We start from the raw sequence: 13,241 nt of genomic DNA on the forward strand, positions 1-13,241 counted from the left end.
CCCCTTCCTTCTCAGAATGGTGGGAAAAAAAAAAAAGACAGCTTTTCATTTTTATTTCAGATTTATTGGAATGTTTAAACAAATGTCTGTTTTCTGCTAACGTGATTCCAAAACAGGTACAGAGTGACAGAACTCCTGGCTTCCTATAGGAAAAGGAAATAAAACAAACATAAAAAAAGAGTTCCTCTAAAAGAAATGCAAGTTATAAAATCACTCCATCAAGAGGTTACACACACTCATGAGAGGGAAGAGCTCATATTATTTCTAAATTTGCCCTGCTGAGGTAAAGGGAAGGAACATCTAAAACTGAGCTTTCATCATCTTATGGCCACCTCTCGATCTATATCAGCTAACCTTGTGAATGGCCCCCTAAGTCGGCAGAACTTTGAGAGAAATGTGGTGTGGTCTGCACTGAACAGCATCAAGGCATCCTTTCATTATCTCCCATTGATTATACTAGACCTTGAGACCTTGACAAGGATGTAATTCTGCAGTTTTATCCCAGCTTCGCCCCACCCTCACTACACACATCTGTCCATGGACACTGATACAACTTACTTATTTTAATATCCTGGAAAGAGGTAGAAAGATCTAGTCAAAGTCACTCTTTCAGCAGTGGGCATCTGCGCCCTACCATCTGCCAGCTCAAATGAAAATCGAACCTGAAAGGAAAAAAAGGTCTGTAGTTTTTCTTTGGCTTTTTTTTTTTTTTTTCTGAGTGAAAGGATTTTAACCTATGGTGGAAAAATTGCAAAAAGTAGAGCAAAAATAAATGATGAAATAAATGAAAAATCTGTAAAAATCACAACGATATGCATATATAAGCATAGAATGATCATATGTTTAAAATCTACTTCCAAATCTAATAGTAATGGGCACAGGCAAGTTAAAATCCACTCGTCTATTCAGGACAATAGAGGAGTTAAAATAAATGATTGTTTCCTAGGGCTTGTTTTCTAGCTCATAACAGCTTGGAACTGGCTTCCAGGCTGGCAAACTTACCTAAGAACCTCAAGACTCATTGAAAAGATAGGCATTTTTAGAAGATAAACATGTCCAGGGCTGCTCCCTCTGGTTTCCGATTAGATTAGTCAAACATGGAAGTAGAATATAAGAAGTATCTAGTACCTACCTTTCGAAAAATTTCCTCCAGGTCACAGGACCAGGCATGTTCTTGCAAAATTTTGATGAGTTTAATAATAAAAAGAGAGCCCAATAAGGGATGTCGCCAAGAAACATTATCTAGGAAGAAAGCACATTCTAAATGTCATGCAGGGTCTTGCCTGGCCATCTATATGGAGCCCTAGGATTTATATTCCAGCTGAGGCAGACTATTGAGTTCCCACTGTTACCTACATACTGTATGCCATGGTTATGTGAATATATTCAACATTCAGTGTGTATATTTTCACTTATAAATTGTTAAAGTCCTATAAAATATACTGTATATGGTGCAGATGTTAGGGCAGCACACTCTTTGAGTTCAAGGAACCACAAATCTAGTAAAGAGAGAAAGGCAGCATGGGGTGGAGGGAAGTGATTTTAGGGGCCCTGAGAAAGAAATACCTCCATGTGGATCCCAAGAGTGCTATTTACTGATTTGATTTAAGTTACTTAAACACACTGCAATGTACTGGCCTTGGCTGCAATGAGTAGAGTAATAATTATGCCACAAAGAGATATTTAAAGATTAGAAGTAATCCTTTGGAGTTCCCATTGTGACACAGTGGAAATGAATCCAACTAGTATCCATGAAGATGTGGGTTCTATCCCTGGCCTCACTCAGTGGGTTAAGGATCTGGTGTTGCGGTGAAATGTGGTGTAGGTCACAGATGCAGCTCTGATCCTGCATTGCTGTGGCTGCGGTTTAGGCTGGCAGCTGTAGCTCCAATTTGACCCCTAGTCTGAGAACTTCCATATGTCATGGGCACAGCCTTAAAAAGCAAAAACAAACAAGCAAACAAAAAAATAAGATTAGAAGTAATCCATCACAAAGGTCTGGGAGAATATAAGACATACAATACCCAGTCTATACAAGGTGATTGTATCAATAACATTTCAATTTTAACTACTTTGTCAATAATTTAATTAAAATCAAATAATATTGATCCTAAGGTTTTGGACAAAGAAAATATTAACTAATATGAAAATAGTACCAACAGAAAAAAAGTACATTCCTAGACAAGATTTAAGAAGGAAAGACCATATTCTATTGGTGACAAAATAGTCGTATGGAAGGAAAATATTGAAAAAGAATAATTATATGAACTAGTAGAGACATAAAAGTTATGAAGCCCATTTTAAAATTATACAAAGAAATATATGATAAGATTATTAATAGCTGTGTACTTAACCATGGATACATGCTTTAGCAAAACCTTTTAGTCAGTGAAAATGATAATAAAGTGTATAATAACAATAAATTAAAGTCATCTAAAACTACATCTATCTTATGGAGCTGGTTTCAGTTAAAAGAAATTGGTGGGAGAGAGTTGCAGGCAAGTATCTCTTCAAGTTCTTTATGGATGGCCATATTTCTTCAGGAGAGCACTACAGTGTAATTGGGGTTGACACCAGAGAACATGAAGCTAGGTTTACTAATGGAAACTGAAGACAACTGAATTGGCATTTCCATGAACCGTCTAGAAAGGAGGAATGAAGAAAGTGAATGAAAAGGAGACAGAAACCAGCAGGATGGATGTCAAGAAACCAGAGGCCTCCAAAGGGCTTATAACAGCCAGAGGTAAATCTCTGTGGAAGGCTGGGATCAAAGAATTTTTAAAAATAGTTTTATCTAATATTAAAATCTGCTAAATACATTCAAGCCATAAACGTGTGGAAGTTTTGCCTATTGCTATTCTTTTTGATTGTTGAAGAAAATTGATTTCTACATCAAGACATGGTCAACACACTGCAAAAGCAGGCTACTTCTGAGAGATGATACCTCATTATCAGAAATAATCTTTAAATTAAATGATTTGATCAGAGGCAAGGCTTTAAGGCCGCAGGTAATCAAGAGAATGTTAATGTTCAAGAAATTCCAAAACATAGTGGATTAATAAACTCAAATGACTTCTATTTAAACCTTGAGATGGAAAGTAACTCAAGGGAAAACATTGAATTAAGTTATAATATAGAAACATATTTAATAATAGCAATCACTTAATGTGTGCTTTACTCTGTGTCATGCTCGATATTTCATATTCATTATCTCATTTAACCCCTACAACAATGATATTTGTATTCACATATATTAGTGAGGAATTCAAAGATAGTCCAGAGAAGCTAAATCACTGGAACTAGTTTACAAAGTACTAAATAGCAGAGTTAGAATATAGTTGGAAGTACTCTTAATCCAAAACTTAACCTTAGAATCATTCAGGTTTCTTCTATTCCATCAACTCCATACTTGTAGTTGAAACAACTTTAACTTAAGGACTCAATATGTCTTGTCTGCTTTTCTGCCTCTCCCTACCTCTTATAAATACCACTCTTCTATAAATACATAAATTGAACTGTTGAGTGATCCCAACATTGTAGACCTTTTTGTATGTGGAGTCAGATTTTAATTTATTTTCATACAGATATGTTTCTATTTGTCCCTCAGAGTCCAGGAAAATATTTTGCAACTTAGGAGTTTACTAATTACTAACTTAGTAAAAATATGTACACAGTTATTTGGTCTCCATGAATAAGGTGTAACAAAAATGCCTTACACATATACTCATTACCTGGTGTTGAAGAACAAAAAGCAATAAAATCTTTTTCTATGTGGGCTTTCTTAATGGCATCACACTCAAAATCTTCTGCAGCCAGTAAGGAGGAATTTCCAGAAGCTTCTACTGAATCTTTTATCCATACGACCCCTTGCTTCTCTGGAAAGTCAAGATTTGGTTTCCTGTTACTACCAGAAGACAAGGGAACTTTCTCCCCTAAACATCTGTTCAACCATACTTACTAATTTATTTGTCATTATCTTTCATTCACATGCGAGTAGACATATACACATCAAGAACTATATTTTCAACAACCCTTATCTCTCCTAATCCTCAAATGAATACTAACAACATCCCATCCAAATACCAAAGTATTAAGATTAAAAATGGCACCTCTTTAGTTGAATATGTAACAAGTATCTACCAACCAGTCATAAAATTCACAGAAGCTACAATCTTGTTTGGTGACAGTAGATGTTCTTTGACATTAAAGAGCAGACCCCGAAAAACTGGATGCATACAGATGATGAAATCAATGCTTGAATGTCTTGTGCTGTAACAGATATCAGCACTCACCACCACGGCAAGCCTGGATAATGATCACCTTGGGTTTGTCCTTCAAATTTGGACAGTTCAAGGTGTTCAAAATCTGAAAGATGGTGTTGACTTCTAATACATCTGGGACTTTTTCGGAGTATTTCTTCCCACAAATGCCAGCCTGGATTCCATGAGACATGAGCACCAGAAAAGTACTATCAGAGGACTTGTGCTCTGGGCGGGCAGCAAATGCTTTCAGCTCTATAGCCATGTCCTGGAAGAGAAATACCACTGATTTTGGACTATGTGAGTCATTATCAGGGCACCCTGGAATCCAATAAAGGGACACTTAAGAAATTCCTAGATGATGTAGAACTCAGTGGAATACAAAAAGAAAATTTGTTTCTATTCACAGAAAGGTGAAGAAAGGGTTATGGGATGCCATTCAGGGATTCCTAGCAGAGAACAAGGGACATTATTGAGTTAATAGAACACTTCCCAGTTAAAACTTTTGCCAGACTCTTGCTCAAGACTCTAGGTTAGAAGCATTAAGTACCTTCTGAGAGCAAATTTAGATTTTAGACTCTCAAGTGGTTAAGTTTCTGGGGCTACAATCAAACTTTCTAACATTCTTTAGGAATATCAAGGGCATGACCATCATCTCTATGAGAGACGTTACCGAAGCGGTGAGATTTTCTCTAACATCCACACTGTAACCCAAATCTTCTAGTAGTATCTTCATGTCTCTAATATCAACATCAGCACCATCTCTCCTGGGAAGATTTTCAAACTCTGTGTTGCAGATTATGAGGGCAAGGCGTGTGCGAATTGATTTTTCCATTATTGGGTAAATCTGTAAGAAAAGTAGGTTGGATGAATAGTCTTGCTCACCCTAATTAAATATTCATCTTGAATATTTAAGACTGGCGTTCCCATCGTGGCGTAGTGGTTAATGAATCCGACTAGGAACCATGAGGTTGCGGGTTTGATCCCTGGTCTTGCTCAGTGTGTTAAGGATCCAGCGTTGCTTTGAGCTGTGGTGTAGGTCACAGACGCTGCTCGGATCCCGCGTTGCTGTGGCTCTGGTATAGGCTGGCAGCTACAGCTCTGATTGGACCCCTAGCCTGGGAACTTTCATATGCCACGGGTGTGGCCCTAAAAAGACAAAAAAAAAAGAGATGTAAGACTGATTGATTCTCTTTTCTTAGATCTATCCAGAAAACTAATCTCTTGAACCATAGATACAAACAGGGCAGGGAGTGGGGATAAGTCCTACTGCAAGAGTGGGAATGAAATTTGCAAATACGCAGATGGCAGCTGAGCATTTGATTTAATTACTTTTGAGAGGTAGGACTTTGAGAGATGAACACGCCTGGAGCCATAATGACTCAAGTTTAAAACTGATTCCTTGACTGGTTTAGTCAAATTCTTTACGCCTCAGTTTCTTGATCTCTAAAATGGGTTATGTTGAAGGTTTAAAGTGTTATTACATACAAAATCCTTAGAACAGTGTGAATCATACTAAGCATCAAATAGATGCCATTGTTGTTATTATTATAATTATTTACTTAGGGAATTGACCAAACTTGGAAGTCCCTACATAAGCCTGGGATTCTAGGAATTAGGAATCCTTTAGGTAAGGGAAAGAATAGGATGATTTTCCAGAATATCTCAAGGAAATTAGCTCCAAGGAAGAGCCACTGCAGTTTTGAACTGTCTCCAGTGTGTCTTTCATCCAGATCCTTATGTTTTATAGCACCTCTGCTGACTTTTCTTTCCATAGCCTTTGGGCTATGTCTGGGGGGCAAAGCTTGAGGCTCCCTCTTGGCTCTGAAGATGCAGGCTTAACTGGGTTGTCTTGTACTGTCTGAGGGGCTGCAAGAGACAAGAAACATTATGAATAATGGCATGCCTGTGTGTCCCATTTGGTGTTTCTCCTAGAATCATCTGTGTGTGAAGCCACGACGGGAGAAATTAATTCTCAGGAATACAACCCTGGGCTAGTCCTTAATACCACTAAATGCTTTACTCCTAAAGGAATACATTCCAAGCCAGAGATTTTCAGGGGTGTGATATAGGGAATGATGTTCATCTCTTAGAATAAGTATCAACAAATATTTTTGATTAAAAAGTCAAAAGGGAGTTTTTCAAGGCTGTGCATGATAAAACTCTCCAAAAGCAATGTTAATAAAATAGTTGAGATAAATTTATTTCAAATAAAGTTAGGATAACATTAAATGGAAGTAGTTTTTAATGAATCCATTTCAATGGTTTTTTCAAAATATATATGTTTTATGTATCTATTTATTTATTTGCTTAACAGGCATGGTAGTAGGTGTTAGAGACTGGAAGGAAGGAAAGAAAGAAGGAAGGAAGGAAAGGCTTTTGTCCTATCCTTTAGGATCTCTCTACTGTGTGTGCATATGGGGAGGAAGAGAAGATGTGAATATGGGGAACTAGAATGAATATGAAATAGAATGATAAATGCTAAAGTCAGGGTCACACCTAGAGGAACTCAGTACTAAGCATTGATTACACAAATATAGGAGGAGGAGTTTTCACAGTGGTTTATGTGAGAAAAGCCTTGGGAGTTTATTTGATCACACCAACTAATACTATGAGCTACTTGCTAAAGAAATGAACATAATCTTTGTTTCAAAATAGAAATAATCTTTGTTGATATCTGGAGGATCCTTTAGAAACTAAATTATTTAAATGAGAAAATTATATTCAATTTTGAAGTGGAATTTGAAGTAACTGTGGTATATTCAGTTAGGTAAACCAAGGGAGCATACCAAGGTAAACTGAGGAATATTGACTGTGGAAAAACTAATAGATAATTAGGATGAATATATGTGAGAAATATAAATTGCTATCATATTGAATCATTATTATGTTCTATTTCTTCATAAAGGAGTCAGAAGAACAATAAAAAAATTAAAAATAAATATCTGTGTTATATTAGAGCAATTTTTTCTTAGGGTATTTGGTTATGCAGTGGTGTCCCATCCCATGGAATATCTAAGAAAACATGCATCCTTAATAGATTCATTAGAATGCTTTCTAAATTTGGTGGAGTATTTGCTTCCCAGGACTTTTTTCCAAATATAAGGTATTTTTATTTTAAGAGAAAAGGGTCATTTTGAGATGAAATCAGTCTACAATTGTGGGTGAACTACTGTTCTAGGAAAAGCAAAATACTGATTATTTGATAAGCAAGAGGCTGGATTCAGACAAAAATAAGGTTTGCTAATAAGAAATTTAATGCATATTGACCTTGAGTCAATAACGCTGAGGCCACCATTTTCAGGTTGGACGACTGACATATTTTTAAGAACTTCCTTGTCATCTGGGTCCTAGGTATTTCCCGTGGTACCTTCAATATTGTGTCAGATGAAAAGTTTTGTATTTAAAGTTTGTGGTGGAAAATGGCTAGCTGTTCCAGAATACACTTTTTCCTTTTTCCTGGACCCACAGTTAATCTGTGTTGCTCACCAGTCCAGTAATTAGAGACTATATAACTAAGTTCTAGACAATGAGATGCAGGCTAAAATACTATGTGATACATCCAGGCCAAGCCTCAAGAAATCTTTCACAAATGGTTCTCCATATTCCTCCCAATGCCACTAACTTGATGCTTATTACTACAGTTATTTTGGTGTCCTATGTTCCAGATATCAGAGCTATGGGATGGAAGAGGCCTAGATATCTGAATTAGCAATTGGAGGAAAGCTGCCTTCTGATGAAAACTGCCTATTTTAGAATTTCATTGAACTGGTAAAGAAGTTTATACTATATCAAAGGCACTATAAATATTTGACTCTGTTACCACAGCCCATATAATCTTAACTGGTACAGATATGTGTAGTGTCATTTCCATCCTTAAATTTTTGGCTGGCTTTAATTCGATGGTGGAGATTCTTAAATGTCTAGTCATTCATAATTTGTATATTCATATAAGCTCAATAAAAGCCTTGCTTGTTTTGTTCATTACTCTCTAGATAATCCATTGTATAGGGTCTGTAAAACAGTTGGCATGTGCTAAATATTTTCTAATGGCATAATAAATAGTAGTACTTCTGGCTAAATTATTTGGTGAAATAGCCTTAACAGATATTTGTGGCATGTACCTTACAAGTCAATTTCTGTTAATGTTATCTATAAATAAGTCATGTGTTCAATTTCCTCATAAAGTTTAAAGACCTGTGAGGGAAAATGATGCATTTATTTTTAAAAAAAATTACAAAAAAATACAGTGAGAGTTATGATTGGGGAATTATGGAGCCCTGCAGGAATAGAGGCTCTGAAATCAAGTAGTAGAAATAGAAATGGAGAAACAGATCTGAGAGATGACTCAATAAAACTGGAAGCCACTTGAATGTTAGAAGTGAGGGAAAGGAAAGTGCTTAAGATAATTTCAGGCTTCTGGTTTGAATAACTGTGTGATGGTCATACTGTTAATCAAGGTAGAAGAAAGTGGAGGAGAAGCAAGGTGGGGGAAGGATGGCACATGTAGACAGAATGTGTCTGCAGAGATATGAGTGCATTCGTTCAGTAGACACTTGAACGATTGAAGTGTGGCTCTCGGATGATTAGTCAGGATTTGGAACAGAGATTTAGGATTTGTTAACATAAACATGATAGTGAAGCTGCAGGAAAAGTTTCTGCCAAAGCAGAATAAATTAAGAGAAAAAGGTATATAATAAGTCCATGAAAATTATCTATAGTCCCCTCACTCTGGGTTCTTCCCATTCATCTGCAGTTAATGTCAAAGAAGGTGGGGTTCAAAGAATGTCATTGCTTTGAAAATATCATTACCTGGGAAAGGAGGAACCACCGCCTGGGATTCTTGTACATTAAGGTATTTTCCAAATTGTGAACCTGAGGAAAGATGAAGGACATTAAAATAGTCACTTTTAATCTCTGAAGATTCTTAGCCCAATGTGTTGGACACTCTGTATTGAAGATGCCTTGCACAGGTCTCAATCCTGTTCAAGATGTGAATTATCTGGAGCCACACTCATCACTGGGAGACAATAGCCTGTACACATGAACAGCTAGATCTGTTAACACCAGGTAGAACAAAAGTGTCTGGATGTGACTCCCTCAATTTCTATTTTCTATGATGAAAGTAGAATTGAAATAGCATCATCTATAGAATCATGTATGTTTATGGGAGTTCCCTTATGGATCAGGGTGGTTAAGGATCTGGCAGGCTCAGGTCCCTGCTATGGTGTGGGTTTGATCCCTAGCCAGGGAACTCCCACGCGGCATGGACACAGCCAGGAAAAAAAAAAAAAAGAAAGAGAGAGAGAGAGAAAGAAAGAAAAAAGAAACAAACAAAAAATCATGTATGTTTTAATGAGGCTCCTGAGGTGACCACTACTGCTTAACAGATATCTATGAAAAGTATGTTTGTCCAGAGCTGACCAGGACTTTGGAGAAAACTGAGAATAAAAGGCACCTATGCTTGGGACACTTAACCATGCCAAGATTTATGACAGCAGAAAATGAGGGTGAATTTGAGGCCTACCTCTAGTCAGTGTAAGTAAATTTCCTAAAAGTCATAGAACAGGAAAATGGTGGAGGCCAGGCTACTAACACAAATATGTCTTGATTATCAATATTGGGCTCTTGATCACTAAGCTACTCTCCAGCCTGCAAAGGTATCTGTACAATTATGCATGTGACAGGAGCCCTGACCATAATCTCTGTAATCTGCATTTGCCCTACTCACTCAAATCTATTAATGTAGTCTCTAGGGTCGCTATTTATTACGATTGTCAATTTCAAGGACAAGAATTGGATTTCAATTTATTTAAGGTTTAATAGGGATCTCAATATAGCAGCGACACCCACCTGAGAAGCTTATTCCAGAATCTAAGAATTGGCATGCGCCAAAAATTGAAAAATACTCCATGGTACCTATTGAAGACAAGGTTTCTTTAGACACAATACATCTAATGTCTCTGTTCTAAATGGGAGAGAGCCATAGGACATCCCACATACCTTTAAGTCCAAGGCAGCAGGCTGCATTTTTGTCCCATCCTTCCCATCTAGACTACTAGACTAAATTAATCATCAATAAATTCAAGAACATTTTCTGGAAGAGGCCTTATTATGACAGTAATGTCAAGAATTTTTTTTTTTTTAGAAATCTCCCATTACAGTACATTTAAATATTGCATCCAATTATCATATTCTAGGGCCCTGAAACAAATGGCAGATAGATAAGGGGGTGACAAAGCCATGGCAACTCTGCCTGAGGGGGCATCATCTGACAACTAGAGAGGGAGACTCCAGGTATTAGAGTTATCACCCTGAGGTGTACAGGTGCTTCTAGGATTCAAGCACTATGAGCTGAAAGAAATGTGACAAGGAAGAAGACAATTTTGCTACTGTACAAATATTCTAGACCCTTATTATTATAGACTGATTGCCTTTAATTCTTGGGAAGGGGAAGTTAATGAAAAAAAAATCTCCCAAAAAAAACCCCAAGAAATTCATTACCCATAGGTGGACATAGAAACATTTGCTATGTCACTCATAGGGGCACAGGCTTCTCTCAAGCACTAGGAAAAAGAATGGTTTCTGATTTTTCAAAGAACATCTTCTTCACTTTGGGAAGCACAAACGAGACCAGTAACAGGAAGTCCATTAGAGCTCCTGTCTTTTCTGTGTGGAGGAACTAGAGAAACCACAGAAAGAGCAGCTCTGAAGGCAGGACATATATTGGGCCCTCAGGAGACTAACCTAGAGGGCGTGGGCCTCCCGGAGTGGTCCACAGCTAAGTGTCATGCTAGTGTTGCACCATCTTCTGCCAAAGAAGATGCACGGGAGCAGCTAAAAGAAAGAGCCTGCTTAAAATCCTTACTTGTCTGTAGCATTTAATTTTTTCTCTGAGTGTTTCACTATCCTTGAAATATATTTTACTCTTCCTGGAGAGAAGTTGTACAAAATCTTTGATTACATACCTTTAGTCTTTCCATTAGATGACTGCTTAAGTTCCTCTAAACATTAACTATGTAACTAAACAACTAACTAACTAAAGTGCCTTGCTAAGAGAATACAGTATGAAGTTTTTCAAGACTGTCCCCATGAATTTCAACAAATGACCTATGACATATTCAGGATAGGAAATGAGCTTTAATGCAGAGAAGGCCACTAAAGCCAAAAGAGTAGGAACCAAAAAGAAAGAGACAGCGGAAATGGCCATTGATATAGAAATGAGGTTCTGAAACCAGAGGTAAGGAAGTTGTCTGAAAACAAACATGAACAGTGAAGAAATCAGATGTAAGGCATAAAGACATAGATCTACATGAGCCTTAGTCTATGTTGACCCTCACCTGTGGAGAGTTCGAGGACTCCTGCAAGGTGGGGGTCGTCTCCACAAATATGATTGATGCAAATTTGGCATGCCTGGGGCCCTTTCCGAATAACAGAGTCAATCAAAGCTCGGGCCTTATCCATAACTGTAGCGTTTTCACCTCTTACTATCTCCACCTCCTCCTGGTTCAGGACTCTGGTCTCTAATAGTTCATCCAAGAGGCCATTGATCGTACCGATGGCCACTGAACGGACAAACAGCCTCCTCTTCTCCTTCAGGATCTTGTCTGTTGGAAGCATAAAGATGTCTCAAGTCATGAACACAGCCTCATTTTCCTCTCATCTCAGCAATAGGGCATAGTTTCCTTTATATTCAGTGAATAAAATACCCCTCCCCACACAGTGGAGTAATCCTGAGCATGCCCACATCTCTTCTTCCCTTGGTGTTACCTCTATTATGTGCACTGAGTAGTCTGAAGATTGAGATTTACTACCCCCGAGCTAGGACCTGAAAACCAGAGATCATCCTAACATGCCTTATGTTATTTAACTGTGCAAAATAAAATCATGAAACAGTGACGGTCCATTTCCTTTGGGGACAAAAACTGCTGGTACCCATTCTGTGTCAATTCTGCACCTTCAATTGAAATATGACATTTAAGAATTTAGTTAAGATTGCAAAACAACAGCAGGATACCAGTAAAGTCCAGTTCCTTTCTGGCCCTTGCCTTTCCTTTCTAAAGACTGTGGGGCCTCTGGATCCCTCCCTTCCTCCCCTTTTCCCCTTCCCCTCCTTCTCCTTGTGCTCTCTCTGTTCTGCTCACCTAAACATTTACAGAACCTAATCATGGCTTTTGCAAAAGCCGGACCCTTCTAAAACTCTTTCTTCCAAGAGACAATATATTTTTAGATTGTAAAACACTCACCGGCCATGGCTTTCCCTTCTTAGGCTTGGTTTGTAGTATGAAACTGAAAGCATGTTCCACCTTCCTTTCAGCAGGGTGTGTGCACATTGAGAAATACCCACTGTGCAAGCATATATATGAGTTTTTGGTTTTTTTTTTCCAAAGAAATAATCAGATTGCCAACGCTCAGAGCGCATCAGGGAGTGCATCCTTGAGAAATTTCCTTCACCAGCACTTGAATCAGTCAGAGTAAGAAGGCAGGGGTGCTTAGAGAATAAGAAAAGAATGAGAGGGTATTCGCACAATTAAACTCACACCACAATGAATCTCTTTCATTAGGAAGTGTGACTCAGAAGAGTAACTGGTCTTTTGATATCTTTTATCTATTCAGGCTGCTATCATAAAACACCAGACTGGATGGCTTACAGGCAAGGGGAATATATTTCCCACAGTTCCAGAAGCCAGAAGTCCAAGATCAAGGTGCCAACATGGTTCAGTTGTGGTAAAGTTCCTTTTGGGGGGTTGCAGACTGCCAGCTGCTCACTGTGTCCTCACATGGCAGAAAGGACAACGTATCACTCTGAGATCTCTATTATAAGAGCCCCGATCCTATTCATGAGCGTTCTGCTTTCATGTTCAACTCAATATCCAATTTCATGTTCAACTCAGGCATTAGGTGTTCAACATATGAATTTGGGGGCACACAGACATTCAGTCTATAACAGGAGAATCTGAACCACAATGACCTGTGTCCCCA

At 38.0% G+C, this 13,241-nt stretch overlaps 1 protein-coding gene across 1 annotated transcript; it reads right to left on the reverse strand.

Annotated features, from left to right (window-relative positions):
• Window positions 1-42: 42 nt before the first annotated feature.
• On the reverse strand, window positions 43-12,589 carry LOC125111622 (caspase-1). The gene is made up of 10 exons (XM_047753625.1): window positions 12,506-12,589; window positions 11,600-11,866; window positions 9,072-9,134; window positions 6,013-6,128; window positions 4,933-5,106; window positions 4,293-4,527; window positions 3,732-3,875; window positions 1,133-1,242; window positions 559-662; window positions 43-143 (listed from the first exon to the last, which is right to left on the reverse strand). The coding sequence occupies exons 1-9, from the start codon at window positions 12,510-12,512 to the stop codon at window positions 564-566; spliced, it is 1,215 nt and encodes a 404-aa protein (XP_047609581.1). The 5' UTR covers window positions 12,513-12,589; the 3' UTR covers window positions 43-143; window positions 559-563.
• Window positions 12,590-13,241: the final 652 nt, after the last annotated feature.

The sequence above is a fragment of the Phacochoerus africanus genome, chromosome 11 (assembly GCF_016906955.1).
Source record: "Phacochoerus africanus isolate WHEZ1 chromosome 11, ROS_Pafr_v1, whole genome shotgun sequence".
Lineage (NCBI taxonomy): Eukaryota > Metazoa > Chordata > Mammalia > Artiodactyla > Suidae > Phacochoerus > Phacochoerus africanus.